Genomic DNA, 16,478 nt, shown 5'->3' with positions numbered 1-16,478 from the left:
ACTCTAATTACTGTTCAAGTCTCGGCAGCCTGCATGCCGCTGACAGTTCCAAGAAAAAATGAACCTATTTGCCCTTTTCTTGGTCTGAAATGCCAAAATATAAAAGCACAACTGGAGGCATTAAAAAGAAACAAAATAAGCGTTGGCTTGTTGCATTAGCTTCTCCAGCAGAATTCTTTTTATAAATTCGTTTTTTCAGCCTGCACAAAACAGCAAATTCTGCGTCTCCGTTAACTCGCTCTCCGTTGGCTGCAGTGAAACTGTACATCTTGACTTTTTACAGCTTTTCCATACTGGGGCCCACTTCCTGCCCAGTTGAAGAAAAAAATCTGGCCTGAAGATGAAATGACTGCTTAACATTACACTAAAACATCTGGTACCATTTTATACACAGACCCATGTCTGAGAGCAGGCAATTCTAGCGGTCTCACCAGCGGCACAGTGCATACCCAAACCTCCCTAGGGTGACATCATCCCATATATGGACTCTCAGGCCCAGCCCTCCCCCTTTTCCTGGTCCTAAATTCATTGCCAGATCCCCAGTCTGCTGCAAATGTGCCACGTCAAGACTGGAAATCACAGCACTTCAGTGTGTTTCAGTGAGTGCTGCAGAGTGTGAGGGAGAGCCGAGCACAACCCGTGATGCAGGAAGGCAGTTTTTCCCAAAGACTAAAAGAGGATTTAAAATAAATAAATAGAAGCGTCCGGAGATCCTGCTCCGTCGCCCCAGTGTTCAGACTACCTGTTCAGGACAATGCTGTTGTACAGTAGTCTGCACATTGGTTAGACTGGGCAAGGGAAAGCAGCGACATGGACTATTGGGGACGCCAGTTGCTCTTGCCAAGGAGAAGACAGTTATTGCTCCTTTCAGATCTCATATACAGTATTTTTCTTCACAGGTTTTGCACACTAGGGAATAAGAAACGCTAAGGGACACTGTGAAAAAGGAGGACTGCAGAATAATGCGGGGAAGACATTCTGGTAAGGCCTACTTTGGAAGAACACCTGGCCTATGACCTGGCGAACCTAGGTGACTCCCCCCCCCTTCCTCCAGTCATCACTGCAAGAAAGATGGAGCTCTGATGATTTACTAAAACCTATGCAAGAAATGAGCGAGGTATACTACCTAGAGGTATACTGCTTAGAGAAGTGTACAAGAGCATAGTTAAAGTCGGGCATTTCCTTTTCTTTCTTTTTTTTTTTTTTTTTTTTTTTTAATTTAAAATAAAGCTTATTTTTCCCCACAAACTGAAAAGGTAAATTTAATTTATTTTTTTTTTTTTTAACTTGTAGCAATCGGTATAAATATTTAAGGAGTATATCCTTTTTTTAATGCAGAAAAGGCTTGCTAGAAGTATGTATTCTGCATAGCTCCTGTTATGAACTATGATCTGAAGATCAGTTTTAAGAAATTATTTTCTCTTAAAGTAATAAAAGTAATAGAAAAGAATGCATGAATATTATTTTAAACTATTGTAAAATATATATTATATATATATCGCTGCTGGGAGAACTGTACTTTGATTTTACAATGCAACTGAAACTTCTTTGCAAGTAACCTATGCTAAATGTGCTAATGAAAACTGGGTTGGGGGATGCCATAGGGAATATAAGACTACTCCGTGCTTGGCTTCTGCCGTGTAGGATACAAAATATTTGATTGTCAGGAAAAATTACCTCTGAAAGCTCAGGACGTGATGGAAAAAAGAAAACAATAAATAAATAAAACAGAACAAGCAGCTTTCCATCCCAATACCTGCCTGGCCATTGCTTATAAGCGATCAGCACCAATTGATTGCTGCTGCTCTCGTCTATAGCTTGCATTGCTGATATTTCTTCTAACATTCTAACATCTTCTAACATAACGATAAGTTACTTTGTGTCCTGAATCCCACTGATAGAAATGGAATTTGTAAACGAATGCAGAAGTTTGCTTTGGTGAATTTCCAGCTGTCCTGGTAGGGGAAAAAAACCCTCAGGCTGAATGAAATCCCCACGGACAGAATAATACAAAAAGTCTGGGCTGCAATTTGATACCAGCTGAACACCAGAGTCAGCTCCCCTAAAGTTAACACTAGTAACAAACTACTGCAACCGGAAAAAAAATCCCATCTATATGGTGCTCATTATTGCCAGGAAGGCTTGCAATAGTAGTGCTATAAAAAGAATTAGCAGAAATATGCAGCCATTAGTATTATAACCAGTCAGTTTTGCAGAATGCTTGTTATATTTCAGACAGCCTTGATGCTGTACAAGTTTTAAATATATATATAATTATTACCTTTTTCATAGCTCCTTCCATAATCAATAGAAGTCCTATTGGGAAGAGCTGGTCACGTAGAATTAGCGTGACCGTACCTATGCTGCCTGTCTTAAAGCCTAGGAAGCAAGAACTATCACTGTCATTTCCCTTACCCTCCCATCAATGCTTATGTATTTTGACTAAAAAAGTATTATAGCTTTTTAAGTTGTATATATACTTCGAGGTTGCCCACTCTCTCCTCCTTTCTTTCACCAAAGATTACTTTTAGAATTAAAGTAGTGGATTTTAATCCGTTAGTCTCAGGAGAAGGAAGTTTTGCTCTCGTTCTGCTTTAAAGTGAAATTACAAGACGGTTAAATGTAATTATTAATAGCAAATCTGAAGACACAGGAAGAAATTAAAATAACGGAATCAGATTCAGACTTGCATTAATCTCTCTGAATCTTTAAGCCCGATTGCTGTTTTAGGCATGGCAAATCTGAAAAGTTTTGTGACAGATTTTCTTTAAGAGGTTGGAAAATGGTTTTCAAGTCGCATCGAGAAACTTGCTCAGTTACGCTTTCAAGGGGAAAATGAACGCTTGCAAATTTTTTTAATCTGTTGCTTATTTGCATAGCCACTTCTATGATTTTTCTTAATTTTGATCTAGAAATTAAGAAAGCATTGTTATCCAGTCAGTAATAGGCTTTTAATGAAAGCAGCGTTAAAGATAGCTTGTGTCAACTTCTGCTATGTAAGCAAGGACAATGAAAACATATGGAACCAGTGTTTCTCTTATCTCTAGTCTGCTATTTGCATTAATCTTTATTTTAAATGACCTTTCTGGATTTAGGAAGTGATTCCCCTCCCATACACCCATGACTCTTCAAAGTTACATTTTTAGACTGTAAGGCTGAGATCTAGGAGGCCCCCTTGGCTTGGGGCTTGGAAAGGGAGGGGAGGGGGGATTGCAGTGCGCAAAGCAGCAGATAGAGAAAGAAAGCCTGCATTGTTAGCAATGAATAAGGAAGTATAGCTACTTCGGCTCAGTAAGCAAAACATTTTCAAAGTGAATTAAGTGATTCTCTGGTTCTTAAAACAGTGCTGTTCTAGATGAAACAAATTCTAGCTGATCATAATTAGAGCAAGAGATTTCCATAGTTATAAAATAAAAGAGGTTTTAAACATGCATGCCAATAAAGCCAAGATAGCTGCATACAATTTTTTCAGGACTTTTTGCAATTACTTTTTCATTACTTTTTGCATTGACTGAAAAAAAATATTAGCAAGTTCCAATACATGCTAAATCACAGAGAGAGTTTTGTACAATCAGGATACCAGTGCTTAAACCCGTTATATGAGTTAAAGGATATGATTCTTGTTATCACAGAATAAAAATAAAAAAAAAAAAAAAAAAAAAAAAAGCAAATTAAAGCCAGTATGAACATTGAAAGAGGTCAGCGTTTCAATATAGCAGACCTTCTTTCATCTTTGGAGGGGCATAATTTTTTAGAACAATCAACAAAATTAAATGGAGAAGAGGGAGAAAATATTTCTAACTTTTTTTTTTTATATATATATTCCTTAAGTGTTTAAAATAAGTGACTCAGCGCAGGGGGAAGTCACCCAACTTTAAAGAAATATAGAGCAAATAAGCAACCAAAGGCAAGAAAAATTCCTTTAAAAAAGGCATTTACCATTTTTCAGCCTTGCCATTAGGTTGCACGTTGTCTTCTGTATTACAATTACCAGTGCAATTAAACACATCTCTATTTCCAGAAGACTAAAAGACACTGCTCTCTTCTCCATACTCCTTGCCTCTCTTCCTGTACCATCACTGTGCATCCACAGACACTTCTGCAGACCACCCAAGTATCACTGCTAGGTAGAAAATATTATAACTAAAATAGTGAAATTCTTGCAAACAATTCCAAGCTCCTCAATACTGTTAAACGATGCGATCTTTATCTCTAAATCAGAAGACATTAAACAGGAAAATAAACATGGAAAATAAAATTGTAAATCTTAGTTTTAGGTTTTGTTTGTTTGTTTGTTTTTATTTTTTTTTAAAGTGTTATCAATGGCATAAATTAACTTTTATTTGCAGAAGGCTTTGCTTCCTGAACTGCATTTCATTTTAACAAAAACTAAAATAATATTGAGGATCAGGCTCAAAACTAGTAAAAGACAGGAAATACCAGAGTTAAGAAACTTTCCTGAATAATGTTACTGTACTTCTGTGCTGCATTTTATGCTGCACTGGAAAACAGTATCTAAAAATAACAACTTCCCCTTAAATAAAACGTCCTGATCACAGCTGGAGAGAATATAATTCTCAACTTAATATCCAATCTAGCAACATTTAAAGCCGTGTCCTTAAGATGGGTTTCTGGAAATATTACGTTGGAATTTGTTACGAGTATTCTAAAATATTCATAAGCCCTCTACCGACTTAACGAATAAATGAAATACAAAACAAGTATTTAGCCCTTTTATCAAATCAACTAAAATACCAACTTTAAAGGAATATCAGCTTTTAAATGAAGAACAGGTAGAGATACCTTAGTAGTACCCAATGAATTAATTGAAGGCAAAATAAATTTGCCTCAGCTGAAAACATAAAGCCACTTGCTGCTTCCTTGATGAATTTGCTTTGTGTACAGTTATTAGAAAGACCGCTCAAGCTTTCTACTTACAACTTGTACTCCCAGCACAAGTTTCCTGATAAAAGTTAATAGAAAAACCTATTAATTAGTTACTCATATTTTCATTCTCCCAATCTTCTTATACAATAGTTTGCCAATGATTTTTACTGTACCATTATTTGCTGTTTCAAAGATCCATAATGGATAAACTGAGAGCTAATTTTTCTCCCAAACTACCGACTTCTTTAGCAACTAAATTCAGAAATTAAATTTGATGAAACCTACAAAAGAAGCACTGTTTTATTTTTGCTTTAAAAGTATTTCTAGTTTGACACTTTTTTCTTTAAAATGGTCAAGTGGGTAGGAAGATGTGCCAACTTAAAGCAGACACTGGTATTTCTGTAGTTCTAAGTAAAATTTTAATCAAGCATGTTATAAAAACCAAGGAAGCATATTTTATGCCTTGGAATTAATTTATAATGTCTGCATTAGCTAGCCAAGTTTTGCGTTTGATTAATTTTTTAAGATACGTTCTTCTATCTTCTTAGTTTCTTGGAAAATTGATATATTTCAGTCACATAATTGATATCCTTAATTTGCATACTTGAGATCGTATATTAGCCAAAATGTCTTTTTTTTTTAGGGCAAAATAATGATTGCAGCTAGAGCACCAAAGTAACTGCTTATTAATTTATTACTGGACTAATTTAAACCTCAGCACTATCCACACCATCAGCCCTTTGGTAAATTCATCTTTTTTATAACCAGCTCTTAGGCTAGAAGTTAAAAAGCATTTTGCTACTATTCCGTAAAGGATATGCTTGAGAAGGATTTGAAAGCACAAGTTTGTTGTTTACCTATGGTGGCACTAGTGAGCAAAGGATATTTAAGAACACCATTATAAAACAATCACTTAATATGTAGAAAAAAGCAATACAACTGGTTCCTATCCACCCCTTTTATGCTTCCAACGTGCTTATACCTTTTGAAACAGCCTAATGATCGTGTAAACATCATTGCAGAACTGGATTGCATTCATTGTGTGTATTCTGTACAGAGCAAAGTTTAGCAAAATACCACGTCTTGTGATGTAAAATGATACTATTTGCATGCATTGTTTTTCTAGTATTTAACTGAAAAACTTATTGAATGTCTTCAAATGTTTCCTTACAAAGCATGGATTTTGAGAGAAAGCTAGATTGAAATAATATGCAAAACAAAATGCTAAAGGAATATATCGTGATAAGTGTATAGCTCTCCCATTTTAGCAAAATTGATATAAAATGGGACCGGTTTTCTTTCCAGCACATGCCCCTTAACTGGGTTAATGTGCAAAATTTTGTCTCCATTTATACAGAAAGATTTTTATTTATTTTTAACATGCAAGATTATTGTACTTATCTGCTCCTAGAAAATATGTACTGTATAAACATATCCTTTATCTTGAACTTCAGTATTTCTGTGCTTCCAAGAAGAGTAAAAACATCTGGTTAAATTACTGTGTGTGAGTCCAGTATGCAGGCAGACTCCTGTACAAGCTGCATAGAAAATAAAACCTTGGTTTCGATTCTTTTTGTTTTCACAAATGTTCAGTGTGACTGCTCTGTCGAAATCGCTTCTGATACATGTCAGCACGATGCCAACCGATGTAATGAGACGCTTATTTTCTGAATAAAATCGAATTATGTTCTTGTCCTACAGCTCCCAATGCTTTAAAGTTTACTTCTGTTATGTGTGCTCCCCCCACCAAAGCCCCCCAAACCGGACTGGTTCAAAGCGATCCGCACCAGCGGTGATGGCTCCAAGGGACTGGCTGGACGGAGTTGTCATGTGTCTGCCTGTCTACACTTGCTGTGCAGAACATCCTCTCACCTGTACAGCAGGCACAGACAGGCAGTCACATGACAACCCAGCCTGAATGACAGCCGGCCAGTGGGAAACAGCTCTCACACCCCAGAGCATCTTCACCACGAGCTACAGCCAAGAGCCCGCTCTGGATCTCAGCCGGTCGGTCAGTGACCAAGCCGCGTACTGCGACCCACCTAGAGACAAAGCAACAGTGCCTATAAAAGACAATAAAACCCACTGCTGAAATTTTTACTGTGCTTCCTATAGTACTCTTTTCCTAGTCGTTCTGATTAACTCACTAACGAGAAGTTTTATTTGTACGCAGCTTTGCGGCACCGTTGTAAATGGGAGGACAAAACACCCTTACCCTTCTCAGCCCCAAAACTTGAGCGACTGGCGTTGTTAGCTCCCAGCGGTATAAAAATCACTAACATCGCTGTTAGCCATCACAGCCGAGCGCAGCTTACTGTGTGGCAAGTTAATCCTAGAAACAAGCACGATGGTAGAGCCTAGAGAAACTTCTCCCCTTTTCGCTCTGTTACCTCCTTACTTATTTTCACGCCTCCCTCCCAAACCACGCAGAATTGGGAATATGCTGTGAAATTACAATCTGAACTGCATCTCTAACTCGATACTGCCCTTTACTATTGAAGCAAAAAGGAAATATTGGATTGGGAAATAAGAAAAAAATATTTTTCCAAAAAACAAAAATTTCTCACTTTGAAAAGTGCTTATCCTAGAGCCCAGCTTGGCATCCTTTGTGCATCAATAACGCCACTGAAATCTCTGGATGCTTTGGAAGAAAGAATGAATTAAATTCTCAGACCATGCCCTGTAAAAATGCTACATTGCTTTACAAACGCTATCCTTCTGTTTACGATCAGGAGCTCGCTGATTCTCAGGCTACAATGGCTTTCCACGTCCCCGAAGTCCACGTTAACGTAGAAGCGGCTAATTCAGAAACTTCACATTTGCAGGTTGACTCCCAAACAAGCTCGAGCACAAAAACGTACAGCTTTTTGTGCTACCAAAAGCAGTAACAACTGAGAGCTAAGGCGTTCAGAATTATTATTTTTTTGGTAGATATGCCTCATAACTCTTCAGCTAGTACATGGGATACTCTACTAAAGCAAACTGTATTTGCGACATGAATGAAGGTCCTAACGTTGCACTTATTTACAAGTCCCAAAGCAGCACACAACATTTTCCACGCTTCATTTTAAGCGAGTGGAAAAGCACAAAGTCACGGTCACGCAACAAATTTGTGAACACAAGCAACTGTATGCAGGATCAGAAACTAATTCAGATTACTATTCATATAACTAATACTACAACTGATTTACCCACACTGATCCACAACTACAAAACTAAAATGCATTCTTAGGCACTGATTCCCATCTCATCGAGCATTAAAATCCCGTTGTATGTTTGAGCAGCAACAAGACCATGTCAATAAGGAACAAAAGAAACAATTGGTTCCTTTTTTTTTATGCTGATATCATACAACAAGTTTTGAAATCTTCTGCCTCAAAATGCATTCCACTGCATTCTTCCCTACAGAAGCCACAACTCACAAATAAGGGAAATAATTTACATCCTCCTAATGGCACCAGCAAGCAACTACTCGCATTCAGAGTGATTTTCATCTCAGAGTAAATTCCAGACTATACAAAGCAGGCTCAGCTTACACCAGAGGGGGTACACAGCCCTAGAGGTCCCAGCAAGCGCTGCGGCTTTGTACAGAACATTGTCAGAGCTCTCTGGTGCACAAGAAGCTGCAGCATTCCTTACTCAGGGGTAGAAGCGCAGGGGGAATGAACTCATCTCTGTGGCTGGCCAACTGTTTAGGAGAACAGAGGTGAAACCAGACTTGCTGCATCCTCCCCAGCCGCAAGGAGAGGCTCCTGCTCCCCTGTAAGGATGGCAGCAGCGACTGGTCCCCGTGCGGGAGGCACAAGGGACCTGAACTCCCTGCGACCTCGCAGCGCGCGCACCCGTACAGAGTCGGGCACAGTCCAGACACGTAAACATGGGTATCACTTCACACATCGCTGAAGACTCCATATCTTACCAGGGTGGAGATACAAGAGCATGCAGCCTTCTCAATAACGATCCAAGAACAGGATGTGACAACTACCAAACCAAGCTGAAAGTGAGGAGAACATTTTAAGGACACCAAATGCAATTGTACAAACTGGAATCCAGCCAGGAGACCGAATGTTTGCTGCTTTATTTTCAGAAGCCAGTAGTTTTGTTTCTGAAACAAGTCACTGGTCTGTCGATTAACCTCATGGTCAAGCTGTGGCTTTTACCATCTTCAGAGAGCATCTAAGACACACCTGGTTAAATTTTAAGTCCTACTGGGAAAGGTCCTGAAGCAATAAAATAAACAAAACAGTATAACTTATTCCTAGTTCAGACTAACCAAATTATAATCAAATTATAAATCTGTACCTAAAAAGGCACCTCTTCCACCAGCAAAACAAAGAATACTACACTATTATCTTCTTACTACTGAAAGAAATTCCTGAGTGATAGAAATTCCTGAGTGATCTCCTATATCAGCCTGAATGAACTACAGATATTTGCATGAGTCTCAAACACAAATGTTTAGCAATTAAAAAAATCTGTGTTTTTTATTATTGTTGTTGTTTTTGTAAATGAGCATATGGAAATCATACAGCAGCCAATTCCCTCTGTGTACTATTCCAAGATTTCCAGGTGACTCTCTCTAGCAGACCATGAAAACAAACCAGTTATTTTTATGTTGTGTAGGGGAGGGCATTCCATAAATATTTTGAAGAATTTTTCCTTTTTCCACTAAACAAAGATCAGACAAAAAAAAACAAAACAACAACAACAAAAACAACCACCAAAACTAACTCTGAAGTTGCCACAGCACATTTTAGCTGCATCTCCAAGCACTTGAGATTGAACATAGGAAAGGGTGCTGCTTTCACCACATCACTTACCTATAGTTACCTGTACCTAGCCTAAGACACCACATTCTAATAGATTCAAGGTGAATCAGAAAAAAAATGACAGCTTCAGAATTTTCAAATTCATAAGGGCACCTTGGCATTTCTTTTTAATTTATTTTTATGATGCTACAGTAAAATACTTCAAGTTGTATTTCAATAATCTAAGAATAAAACTTCTCTTGACCTAGCACTTGGCTCCTCTCCTCTGACTGGCATGTAATTGTTTTCCCGTTACAGTAAATACATTTGAATCCCTGTAAACTTTAAATAAAGGGGCAAAGGGAAAGATCCAGAGGCTAGATCTTCAATGTTAACCTAATTTATCCATCAATCTTATAATCTACTTAAAATGCCCAAATGACTACTGATTAAAAAACCTAAACTTTACTGACCAACACAATTTCCACCATCAGCAGCACTACTGAAGTAACTGACTTATCATAAATACCACAATAGAATTACCTTTGAGTTTTGGTTGAAGATACCACTGCTAACATTGCTGGAAAAAAGGACTATGCAGAACAGACTAGCAAAAAAAAAAAAAAAAAAAAAAAAAATGGTTCCCAAAGTTGCCTAACAACATATCGAGTAGGCGTATCTTTTTCCAGTTATCTTATTACTCACCTCAGATTTAATAATTAGCACCTACCTTTCTCAGCAAGACGCATTTTCTGTTTTTTCAGCAGCAAATCTGAACAGCCATAACAGTTGGCTACAGAACTGTGTAGTCAGGCTTTTCAGCCTCTCAGAATACAAGGTCAAAGAACAGTTGTTATCACTAAATTAACTGCTGGAATTACTTTGAAGAGTAATTGTGCATTGGCACTACACCTCCCCAAAAACACAAAAAACACAAACTGAAAAAAAAAACACTCCACACAGCACCCCGTATTTGTTACCAACGTTTTGACAGAAGTCTTAGTAAGTATTCTCTGTGAATCAAAAATTGAAAGTTTAATGGACACAGGTAAAACCTTAAACCATTCTTTCAGGTCAGTGCAAGCTGATTTAATGTTTTAAACTGGTACCAGAAGAATGAGTAAATATTGTTTTTTTGCAATAGACAACAGAAGTCATTCATTCCTTACCTCATCATCTTTATACCAGGACAGGCTTTCTGCAGTTAGGACGAACCAATATTCCTTGGATCCTCCTTTCATGATGCCGATATTGTTGATGGTCAGCCAGCCTTTCCGGATGACCTGTGCAGAGGTGCAGTCAGGCACAAGTTAAGTTCTTTATTCATTCAATGTAATTCACCTGCAGCATTCATTATTTTTAAAAAATACTTGCTAAATAAAACAAGAATGGGTACTTTTTTTTTCAGTCCAGCAAATTCAAAACATTTTTTTTTTCAGGTTCCTGTCATTCAGGAAAAAAATAACATTTTCAGTCAAAAGGCTGGAGAAAGACAGAAACCTAACCTACTGCCTTGCAGTGACAACAAGAATGAATGAACTAAGGATAATGTAAACTTAAAGATATTTATTTGCTGCATAATAACACAAGTAAAATCCATACAATTTACATATGGTATTCATACTAAACTAGTGTAAGTATTAAGGTCATTTCTGAACTTGGAAGCTGGGAACAGCACCTACTTTCTGGGGAAGCAAGAAGCTTCTTGCACACAATGGGGATTTGCAGAAGCAGAGAGGTCTTCCACAGCTGAATCCCCTTTAAATTAAGATAGGAAGTGGCAAGGAGAGGTATATGAGAACTATTTCCTTCTTGTAAGGTAGAACAGAAAAATAGAAGAGAAAAAACCTATGACGGCAATAAAATTGAGGGAAAGATGGGAAAAGCAGAGCTTGGAGAAAATAAGTAACACTCAAAGATGAAAGAACAGAGAGGAAAGCATACCTGTAAATACTAAGGCCAGGAGCACACATTGTGCAGAGAAAGAGGGACAACAGAAAACTTCAGAGGAATGAGAACTCCAGAGATGAAGCGGAAGAGAGACTAGTCACGAGGACTGGTTTATGGATCATACAGAAGGAAACTTCTAATTTTATTGGAACACTTATTGTTTTCCAATACATACATGAAAAAAAACAAACGTTCCTTCCTATTGTACTTTGAACGAGAAAATGGAACACACCTAATCTCACAGAGACAGGCAACCACAGACTGTTCTGTTTCTCCCCACAGAAAACCCTTTACTTGCCTATGAAGCATTGAGATGGAAAGAAGAAATGCTCAAAGAAGCCCTCAAGAGCTCCCTCAAAGTCCCACATGTGTGATCAAACATGCTTCCCCACGCTTTTCAGGAAATTTAAGGCTGCGCCATTTGTCCCATAGGACTTGACAAGACTAATAAGTTCATTTTCAACAGAGAGCCAAAGAAAACCATTCAACATCCATGACCTATTCCTTGTCATTCACAGAAGTTTCAGAATCAGAATTCCCTTTCATTCACCATTCATTTTAATCAGTTTTGGGTTTGCACATGGCAAGGGACTGGGCTGTTGACAACTAACCCAAGTAAGAAAGAGATTAGAAGTTGCACGTGACTGGCAAAAATATTTCTGCTGCACATAATCGAAGAGCACCACTTTTATTTCAAGATGATAGTGGTTCGTCCATTCACTACTAATGAGGCCATAACATAAGTAAGGAAACCACTGAAGATCCAGAAACAGCCTGAGGGCTAATCACTAAGAACTGATTTGGTTCTGAAGACTCAGTAAGCCATGAGAGAACTGGACGTGACTGCTGTAGAGAGAGACTCAAGGGCATGGCCTGAGCAGACTGGATGGAGGAGCCAATACCGCAAAGGTTTCTGCAGAAGTTTGTCATTGCTTTTAATATTCATGTTCATTTAAAAAACACTAAGTGGAGAGGCAGCATTACTGTGTACAAACAGACATGGAAAGCTTGTCGGAGTGCAAGTTAAAGGAAACATACTGATATGATTTGGATTACACATCAAATCCTCGTTTTATGCTGTTTATTGAAGCAAAATTTTAGCAGGAAACACGTAGCAGGCGTATTTACCAAATGAGTGTACTGGCCTGCAGTACACTTCAGTATACAGACTAAGTTGTGGAACCAAACCAATTACGCTTTTTTTCTGAGCTGAACTACACTAATGCAGCCCCATGGAAGAAATTTTAGGAAAAAGCCAGGAGATGAAGGTTCTCCAACAACCTGAACTTAGGCTCACAACAAGGTGAGCTGTATTTGTGTAGCAGAATAAATACTTTACAACTTCCCAGCAAATGCACAAAGGTGGTGCTTATCCCCACGTGGCAAAGAAACTCAAATAAGATGAGATAACAGAGGACACTGTTGAACTACACTGCCTGCAATTTAAGAGGCTGTGTTGCTTCCAATAAAGAGCATACGGCATACAAGAAACACACTTTTCAGTATTGTGCTGGCCTTGGCTGCCTGGTTTGGACACAAAAAAGGTAAATGACTTTAAGACAGGTGCCACAGTGGGGATGAAGAGGTGGTTTCCAGAAGCAAACTAGTGAGAAACACCTAAGTAGCAGGCTCAAGACCCTTACAAGTAATGAATGCTTCAAAGGGATGAGTAGTACTCCGCATATGCCAGTGAAGACTTTCCCTCATCATTAAGACAGGCTTTGCAGAACAATTAACAAAGTCAATTTTTCCTCCATTTAAAGAGAAGAACATTTGCATTAGAGGAATCAGCACGGGCTAAGCTAAAGTTTTGAAATCTAAGCTATATAAGCCATTTAAGAAGTAATGAAGCTTTTTGTACTGCCTTTCTAAAGTAGGGACTACCTCGATAACTCCAGAAGACCTTCCTGCTCCAGTCCAACACATCTCCCCATGGATGCCTAACCATCACTGGGTGTGGACAGAAACAAGCTGACTTGCTGATACAAACATTGGTCACTGTCTTGTAAAGAAGGAATTTGCCAGTTATTTCCTCAAAAATCCTGCGTGTTGAGGATTAGATCCAGCTGTCATTCCCCCACAGCACAGCATGACGAGCAGTATAGAGCAGTATCTTGGGGACATTTTTTCATGTGTAAATTGCTAGAACTGCTTATCTATATACCTCTCTGGAAAAATAGGGCACTGCCTGCTCTAAGATATCCTGAACACTACAACAAATCATAATCATACACAATACTTGGAAGCAGTTCCAGGCAACACCATGGGAGAGAAGGCAATCTTGGTGTCCCATAATGTCCAAAGAGTAGCAGTGAGACTTCAAGTTCTTTTTACTGAATTGTTCACATTTCCCAAGCAGTTTTTTTTTTCCCCAACAACAAACAGCTACACTTTAAAAATAGTCAGTACCAGTGTTGGGGTCAAGGGATAACAAAATTTCAGATCATGGTGTAAATGCAAAACATAGTGACCTTAAGCAACAGCTTTACTTTCCAGAAGAACTGAATAGCACCTTCATCCAATTTCTCAAAAGATAACCCAAGATGTGTTTAAGAAATAAATGTCCTTCCATAGACAGACAGCAACAAGGATTTTTTAAGAGCTTTTTTGAAGTAAAATCCTCTGATTATGTTTTTTTTGTTTGTTTGTTTTTAAACTATCCTGTTAGATATGTCGTACAGTACTCAGAAGGTGGCATTTTTCATTATTGTTTTCACTAGTTCATTTTCTGGTTGGTTTGGATTTAAGACATCCATTTCAGTATCTTCTATCATATTTCTAAGTGTCACTCTGCACAAACCGGATATTAGTGACACGATTTATGTACCTCAGGAAGGTGAAAAATGTGAGTATTGCCAGAAGCTAGTGAAGACAATATTCTGACCGGTAGTTGGACTCCATGCACAGGATGAACAAGAGATGACACAGTTCCTTCCTTCAGGGTCCTGATATCTAATCTGGGTGTCTGAAAAATGAAACTTCGAGGGTACAAAAGCACATGAACAAGCCAGAAGGAAGTCATTTTCTGATAGTTCCGCTGCACAAAACTGAAATCTGTTGTTCTTATTCTCCACTATTTCATGGATAAACAGGAAAGCAGGATTTGATATAAGTACATTTTATGTATTGCTGTATGACTTACTAATGCCATTAAACCAAAGAAGATATTTGTGAAAGAAATACATTAGAGACTCAGTAAGCATTCCACTTCTTTCGAAGAAGTATTTGAACGATGATTTAAGGAAAGACAAGCAAAATTGGCTGAGCAGAGAGAAATACAAGTGTAAAAATTATGAGACTGGCTACTTCAGCAACCACACAGCACATAGCATTTTGTTGAATTAACGTAAATCTCCATTGAAGTTACGTTATGTAACCCCATTGAAATACATGTGAACACACAACACGAGAGAATAAAAAGGAACAACAGATTAGAGGAGAAGCCTAATACAGCATTTCACCGTAATTTGCTAAATAACAGAATATAAATGGATCAGATTATGCATCTTGTCTGTGTTCAGCATCAAAACAGATCTTGAAGTGACATTGCTTCCCTGGAAAATACATCACATATCTTCAGGATAATGGCAGTGGCCAAGTCCACACCTCTACTTTAACGTAAAATTAAGTCTTTACCAAAGCAAAACACTCAGCAGTGAAAAAATGAAATCTGCTTGCAAATGTAGTTAAATAAAGACTGAGGTGATGAAGTCAATCATCAAGGAATGATAACCTAAAAAATAAGTATCAGTAAAGGTCATTTAGAACAGCAATATTTTTCTAGTCCTGAATATAAGAAAATTCAACAGCAGCATTTCTCATGCTAGGATATTTCAAAGTTAGCATCATGTTGTCATCCACAGGCACCGCCTTTAGAATCTTTTACAGAAACATTGGCATTTCTTAACAGAACAGCCTTGTAATGTTTTTCTGACACCCTCACTAAGTGTGGCACAAATTTCCACTTCCACCTACTTGCTCTAAAAGATTCTGAAAACTCTTTTGTTCCTTAGTCATGCAAGGTAAACTGATTTAAGTGTATCTGAAGACAGGAAGCAGCAAACTATGTTAATGAAGCAGGATTAATTAAAAAGAAAAAAGAAAAAAAAAGGTGCTGCTAGAGAAAAAGTTACTTATTAGCACAATAGCTGAGGCCAACTGATGGGGTCTGAACCCTACCTGTGTTCAGAGGAAATTAATCAGATTGTGGATGCAACGTTATAGTGGAGACAAAACCTTCGTACCCAAATCTCCAAATCAAATCGCTTGGACAGTGACATTAAACTCATAGTTCAGAATAAGCACCTTCTCCAATTGCAGGGGGCTACTTCAAGCACAGCAGTAGATTTTACCACAGAATTAGAAACACAAAACAGAGTTTTATATAAATGACACATAAACCTCTATAATTGGAGTAATCTGCATTCTTGCAAATTGTGGTATTGACTGGGCACATGGATCATGACACCTTTGTTTTCAAAGGTTTATCAAGAACGGGAGTTTTAAACAAAACCTAATCTCAACATACATAATACAACAGTTAGGAGTAGGTCAGCCTTCAGGATCCAGATCTTGCTAGTGTGCTGCATAAAACCAAGTATTACATTGATTATTTCAAGCAAATTAGAAGACAGACTAACCTGTGGCTTAAAAAGAAACTTTGTGGAGTCAGGTCAAAACCTCAGGCGGTAGCAAAGGAAAGACAAAGAGAGGCCAAAGATTGAGCATGAGAGGATAAATTAGTAGTAGGGGAAAAAGGAGCAAAAACATGTTAAGAGGAATTGGCATCACGCTTCTTCCAAAAATACAACGAGCTCACCTTATTTCTGAGATACACACAAACAGGTAATAGTTATCTGCACCATTCCAGTTCAAAGCAAATCACAAAATGAA

At 38.0% G+C, this 16,478-nt stretch overlaps 1 protein-coding gene across 4 annotated transcripts in view; it reads right to left on the bottom strand.

Moving 5' to 3' along the window:
• Window positions 1-16,478, bottom strand: part of DNM3 (dynamin 3) — a 176,284-nt gene that overhangs the window by 110,570 nt on the left and 49,236 nt on the right. For 2 of the 4 annotated variants that reach the window (XM_032192782.1, XM_032192784.1), the window contains exons 14-15: window positions 16,226-16,243; window positions 10,805-10,918 (exon numbers count right to left, since the gene is read on the bottom strand). In XM_032192782.1, the coding sequence (XP_032048673.1) occupies window positions 10,805-10,918; window positions 16,226-16,243 (132 nt within the window). The remainder of the gene's footprint in view (window positions 1-10,804; window positions 10,919-16,225; window positions 16,244-16,478) is intronic. The other 2 variants (XM_032192783.1, XM_032192785.1) reach the window with 2 other exon arrangements.

This window comes from Aythya fuligula, chromosome 8 (genome assembly GCF_009819795.1).
Source record: "Aythya fuligula isolate bAytFul2 chromosome 8, bAytFul2.pri, whole genome shotgun sequence".
In the NCBI taxonomy this organism is placed as follows: Eukaryota; Metazoa; Chordata; class Aves; order Anseriformes; family Anatidae; genus Aythya; species Aythya fuligula.
This window is presented reverse-complemented; position numbering and strand designations above follow the sequence as displayed.